We start from the raw sequence: 6910 nt of genomic DNA, 5'->3' as shown, positions 1-6910 counted from the left end.
AAACTCAACATACAATTCTTATTATCATTCAATACACTCTCTTTCAAGTACTCTTTCCACTTCATTCTCCATTCTACTCCATTCATCTTATCTGATATTGATTCAACATTATCTACACTCATATTCTTATTATCAATCATTATTCGTTTTGATAAAGAAATGATCTTTCTGTTCAACATTACCTATAACTGATTCACGGGAATCAATTCAATTCATCAATCTCACATTACCTAATCTTTAACTATTCTTATGAAGTTCATGATAATCCCACAATACTGTCGAGACATGAGACGTCATGTTCAGGAGAGACAGGCACTATACGCTTTACAACTCCCTCACCATGATAATAGCATTTACTCATTTGATTCACTGATAACAGGGTAATAAACATGATAAGATGATACAGCTAATAGAATGATAGATATGACTTATGTATGTGAGGATAGTGGGATTGAGTGATGGTCTTAAATGATCTATTCAAATAATGTGAATGGAGATTTCTTTTGTTCTTTACTCTTATACACAACTCATCCAATCATCACTATCATAATCTCAGGATATTCCTCATTAGAACTTATCGATTCATCTCATTATTAGTGATCTTCAGATACTGTGATTTGGCCATTCGTTATCAGTATCTCGATGGAATGTTGTGGTTTTAGATAAAGATGGGAAGTATGAGTGCTTTGTAGTGGAAATGGGTCACACTAGATGGAATCAACATCACTCTTGTAATGATTTCATTTTCACGACTTCTCTCCAGAAACTGGAACAGTTCAACAAGAGCCAATGAAGGTGAAGGACAAGCGAATCAATGGACACTGGGACATTAGGAATCAAACTGATCAAACTCCAGAGTTGGGAATAATCATTCTTACAACATATCTCTGGATCCAAAGATCCAGTTTAGTCAGTTGGTTGAATAGTAAAGGAAGTAGAATGAATTGTTTGATAATGAAGGATGAGTATTATCTATTTCCAGATTAAACAAACAGTAAAAAGAGGATGAACAGTACTATTCTATCATACAGGACACAATTCAAATGAATACACAACATTAGTCCACTATCCCACATGACAATGAATTCCTAACCATACAACAACACCACTAAATAGCACATTTCCATATAGTAATGCCGACAGATAATCATCCTTGGCATTCATGAACAACACGAGACCATCAAAGAACATGGAGAAGGAAACCGTTAACCATAACTCTATCCCACTAGAATAATCACTTCTCCTAAATGAATACCCAATATAGATGATAGATTAACCGATTACAATCGCACCCAAACAGTCTATCAAAGATAATCCAGCAAGGAGAGGAGTGATATAATTCACACAGAGTAAGATAATCTCAATAAGGAAATAATAGGGTCATTTATAAAATAGGGTCAACATAGTATTTTCATTGATAGTTCGAAACGACCACTAGTGCAATGGATCTGGTGAGGAGATTGTTTGTTGCATTGTTCCTGTAAGAGATAATAGTGTTATAGACAGTAGGTGGTGCTTTGGTCTTTTATCATATCGTTATTCTGTACTGGAACACTAAATGGCATGTTATGAATAGAGCAATCTTCAGTCTTGGAGTTTTCAAAAATGGATGTTCTTTAAAGAAACAAATGTTGACTGGGATAGCAGTCAGATGTTTCAATCTCTTTCAAATGAAATTGTACCAAACATAACACTTCTTGAGAAATCTCCCAAGAAAGTGTCAAGCTATTCTCCAGAATTCAAAATGTTGCGGAATGAAACACAATATGAACCTCGATTTCCTCGGCGCCAAGTTCGAGAAGAGAATTCGACATTGTGGGATTATTCTGGATGTGTGAACCCAATACTGTTATCGCGAGATGATAGTAGCTTCTGATGATTCTATTCACGTATAGTTTGGATGGTAAACACGACTGTGACTGATGTAACCCTTGTTACATCGGGAAGGTATTTTTCTATTTGTATCGATTATAACTCAGTTACAACCGTTTGTTTATCTTCCCAATCACAGCATCCCGCTGGAATGGGTCGTTCTGTGAATATAAACTCATTATTAGTCCAATTACTTTTGTGATTCACATCAAAGAAGAAGAATTGTCATCATTCGAATCATTTATCGCGAAAGAATCTATGTTGTGCGAGAATCGAATTACCCTTCTTGCCTACATTTCTGCAATAGATTCTTTTTATCATGAGAATTACCCAATCAATACACTTCGTAATTTTGGAATTCATCATACTCGATCAACGCATTACGTGTATCTAGATATCGATATGTGGCCTTCACGTAGTCCTATAATCAGTTCATTACCTGTAGAATACAGTTATGAGAAGCTCAAAGAATTGGTTGATGTCTGTGATGATACCACAGCTGTGATTATTCCTGCATTCTTCCATACTGGATGGACCATTGCAAACGGAACTTTCGAAGAACAAGTACAATCGTAAGTACTTCTAAAGGAACCTCAATCAGAGTGAGTTCACGTATTCCATTTTCATTGTCAAATCTTGTCTCCTGTGTAAGAGCGAAGAAATGTTGTCAGTTTAAGAAGGGAGTTTTTACACATGTTGGTGATACATTAACTTTGATAGCTAGTATTATATTAAAGGAAATTGGATTTCGTCACATATTTTGCACAAGCCAAAACGGTACTTTGAAATGCATTGTTGGCCCAATCGCTTTCAAGAACCATATGTAATGGTGAAGCGAAGAGATAACATTACCGACTATTTGGAGGATCTAATCAACTACGGATTCAACAAAATCACATATATTGAGAATCTACGTTACCGCGGTTATCGCTTCATAATTGCGGGAGAGATGTTTGCTTTTGATTTACCTCATCATCCGTATGTATGTGAGAAGGAGGTGATGGATAGATCCATATTCAATGCTATTCACAAACGATACGTTTATAATGCCAATCTCCCTGCTTATCATAGTTACATGAATATTGTTCGTAAACACACCAACTCTTCCATGTTAGTTTTATGTGATAGTCTGAAGAATCGAACCAATGTTTGATCTTGTTTGTTAACAAAGAAATGAAACTCTAGAAGGCATATTCCACTGTGTACTGGAGTAGGAAATCATCTCCCCTGGAAGCGTAATCGAGAACGACTGTATCACAGGAACACTTCCCACCTTTGCGTGAAGATCTTCAAAAGGAAGGTCAAGAAGCTCAGTAGACGAAGAAATTGAGGAGAGCAGATAATCAGCATGAGCCTCCCAAAACTCAACAAGTGGAATATTCTGATTTATCTAGCAATGAGAATGGATTAACATACAAACAGAGCTTGTAGAAGGAAAACAGAAACGAGAAATCGCTTTCCGAACGTCTAGTGATCGCTAGATATGATAATCATAGAACTACTGAACAATCATTAATAGACTATAAATGCATTCTCGTTCCTGAGTAGAACACAATTGGAATGCCAGTCGCATTGTAACTAGTCGTTGCATACCCGTATAGTGATTAAATATCTTCATGATAATCAAGAAATAACTCATACTTCCAGCATCATAGAAAACAACTCACTCATACACCAATTAGCATGAAGAGAAGCACAAATTACTGCAAACCAATCACTCGTACCCATTCCGTCCACAGAAAGAACACACATATGCAAATGATCAATGGAATCGCAATATTCAATCTTCTCTCTCCATTTCTGCACTTGTGTTGGATTTAGCTGTGATGGAGAATCATGAAGAAGAGACTGTGATTTGTTCATTTCCAGAAAACGACACAATTCTGTTACCTGCCAGAAATCAGGTGAAATTGCATCAACATTCAGAATCAAAGTTCCCATGAAGCATTCATCCTGTTGCTCACAGAGAATGGAGATAATTTCTGGAGATGGGAACTAATGATAAGAAAGGATTAACTTATACAATGTGATATGTGTTATAAATAAATCGATAGAATCGGAGAATTAGATAGAGATAGAATCGATTTGATGATGTACTAACGAGAGATTTCAACTATGTGATAATGAAATAGAGTAAATACAAGAGCAATTGATCGACTTCGTTTAAATTCATCGATAACAGAACAAGAACTAAACATGAAGTGGGAATGAAGTGGGTACAAAATTGGTTTTGGAAATTGGATGCGAAGGAATTTGAATAGTAGTCGCTCAACGACGAGAATTTGTTCAATTGAGGAAGAAGAGAGAAGGGAGGGAAAAGGGACAAAGGAATTGACTTTGAGTAATGTGAAGACAGAGATATAATGATTGGAAAGTGCAGCTCGATTAACAGGATGGGAGTTGGAGAGCAAGCAAGCATAATGTTCCATCAAGAAAGTGTAACACTGTAGGAGACATCTCGATACGGATTGACTTGGAATTGAGGGAACATTCCGAGTAAATGTCAGCGTTACAATAGGTTGAAATTGAACCATGTAGAGAATATCAAATACCATACTGTAAAAGGCATCTAAAAAGTCAGAAATCCCGATAATCAATACCAGGAAGAGAAATACCTTGAATCATTGAAATTGAAGAACCTCTTTCAATCATCTGATTATCCAATTGCATTGGAGTCTTTACAACAAATGAATCATCGTAGCGCTTCTCTACAAGTGACAAGAGTCATACACAAAATACCCATATTATCTACAACATACCGAACTTCGCTTCCTCGAATTGACACCGAAACCGAGGAATTTGTCTTCGTAGTCAAGTTATCTGCAATCTGCTTCCCCACAGCAGCAGATGTTGATTTCACAGAGGATATCACCTCGGAAAAGCCTTCTTTAATCGAAGATCCAGCATGAGACAAGGCGGGATTGTTCTGCACAATTGAATTCACATTGCTCGCCACCGTATCCTTCACCTTGGAAGCAAAGTCTTTAACCCTGGAGAAGCTAAACGACATTTGAACAAAGGAATGATAATGGAATTCCCAAAAAAGACACTTCTAGATTTGCAGAGAAAGGGACAAATTGTGCAAAACTGAAAAATTAAAAATTGCTTGTTGGTGGAGATGACGTATTTGTTGAAAATGCTTCACTTAGTTATAGGGAGACGTTTATACAGAATTTGGAGATTCTCACATGTCGGCGCATTATAGAGGAGAATCACAATGATGAGATTCTTCAGCTTGTGGAGAAACCAACGTACTGTAATTCACGTCGATACCTTGCAACCATTTCACCAACTCAAGTGAATATGTGTCTTTTACTGTTCGGATGTGAATTAGATATGATAATGAAGACTCTAGTATGGGAATTGGATTCTTTGCTCATTACAGTATCGAGGAGACACCATATTTTAAAGGAGGCGTTTTTATTACATTTGTTTTGTTTATGGGATAGACATGTACTACGGGTTGTTGGTTGTTCCCGCAAAAGGAAAGACCTCTTGACTGTTATTTGGCAACGGGAACCTCCTTGGGTGAAGTATTTATTCTAAGTTGTAACGAATGCACGGTCGTTAGTATATTAACAAGTATGTTCTGTTGAAGTTTTTGACCTAGATGATACGGGTTCCCCCATCACGTCCATGGCTGTTTCTCCCGTATATCCAGAATATCTGTTGGTAACAGAAAAAGATGGTTCAATTCGATGTTGGAATGTGGTGTCAAAGAACTGCGAGTTTTGGTAGGAGAGATTGAATATTGACAAATAGTTTAAATAATTGTGATGCGCGATATATCTGTTGGGATGGGCCAGAATCACTGGTTCTTCTTCAGAATGATGATCTGAAAATACTCTCCATGACAAATCGTGGTAAGTGTAACAAGAGAATATGATAGGTAGAATTAGAAGCATTTGAATTACTTGGTGATAATCTGACTCCGATAACAGGTATAATGAGCTTACCATTACGTCGAGAATGGGTCGTTTTAACGACAAAGGAGATTCATCGTGTGAATTGGGATTCGCGCGTGGATAGTGTGTTTCAAACGGAAAATCTACACGAAACAGTAAGAATGATGGTAGACTAATGAGATAGTTCTGTCCAAATCGCTATTCAGTGGCAGTTGATAATGTGATGTTGGATGAAATGGATCATGAATAGTCCTATATTTGCATCAGCGATAATTCGAATACTCTGTGTGTTGATGTTAATGGGAAAGTAATAGGAGGATTAGTTGACAATTACGCAACAGGAGGTCAACCTGGAAAGGAACAAACATCGTATCGTAAAGAACCCATTGTAACTGCAATCATATATCCGGATGCCAAATCAGCTGTAATGATTGAGAAGAATCGAGTTATGCGATTTGATACATTGGATCCTAATGATAGGTTTGTGGCTCACATAAAGTTTCCGCATCCTGTAGAAGATATGTTCTTATTTTATGAGTCACTGAATGCGGAGCCACTGATGTATTTGTTTCCGAAGATTCAACAAGAAGAGGAGTAATTGGGAAATGGGTGTTTGTTTGCATTCTGCGTTATAGATTGTCTCCTATATTACTCATCTATTTTCGTCGCCAATCTGTCGGTTAACATACAACTCCAATTATCCAAGAAAGGGTACCAATAAACGTAAAAATAGAGGTTGAATTATCTTCCATTAAAATAATAAAGCATTAGGGTCCCCAACAGTCCTCCATTTTAGCTCCTTTCCAACTCCTTGGTACCGTTTAGTTTGGTTTGTTTTATCCTAGACTTGCTTCCTAGCAGATCGTTTAGTTTTGCCATTCTGATTCTAACTAAACATTTTGTGATTGATTTGTAAGGATTACTCGTTGTTTCTCTTATGAGTGGTACATAGAGAAGGAAGAGAATGATGATCTAGAGAATTCAAATAAAGAGGAGAATCGGAGTCCTCGCTTTTTGGAAACTTTTACTTCTTCGATCCCAGAAACGTGTGATGAGCCAGGTAGTGTTTGGAATCGCAGTTCTGAGTGCTAGTGGAATGGAGAGGGTTTGGAACTGAGGAAGATGATATATTT

General features: G+C 37.1%; 2 protein-coding genes across 2 annotated transcripts; both read left to right on the top strand.

Moving 5' to 3' along the window:
* Positions 1 to 2698: 2698 nt before the first annotated feature.
* Positions 2699 to 3025, top strand: JH06_2083 (hypothetical protein; the record flags this gene model as incomplete). Its single annotated transcript, XM_014671927.1, has 2 exons — positions 2699 to 2850; positions 2881 to 3025. The coding sequence occupies 2 exons, from the start codon at positions 2699 to 2701 to the stop codon at positions 3023 to 3025; spliced, it is 297 nt and encodes a 98-aa protein (XP_014527413.1).
* A 1869-nt stretch (positions 3026 to 4894) lies between these two features.
* Positions 4895 to 6375, top strand: JH06_2082 (hypothetical protein; the record flags this gene model as incomplete). Its single annotated transcript, XM_014671926.1, has 9 exons — positions 4895 to 4951; positions 5029 to 5177; positions 5207 to 5288; positions 5322 to 5454; positions 5483 to 5606; positions 5635 to 5735; positions 5766 to 5932; positions 5962 to 5997; positions 6028 to 6375. 9 exons carry the CDS (start codon positions 4895 to 4897, stop codon positions 6373 to 6375), a joined length of 1197 nt encoding a protein of 398 aa, XP_014527412.1.
* Positions 6376 to 6910: the final 535 nt, after the last annotated feature.

This window comes from Blastocystis sp. subtype 4 (assembly GCF_000743755.1).
Source record: "Blastocystis sp. subtype 4 strain WR1 chromosome Unknown seqid_0125, whole genome shotgun sequence".
Taxonomy (NCBI): domain Eukaryota; class Bigyra; order Opalinata; family Blastocystidae; genus Blastocystis; species Blastocystis sp. subtype 4.
Note: the sequence above shows the minus strand (reverse complement) of the source record. Positions and strands in the feature narration are given on the sequence as shown.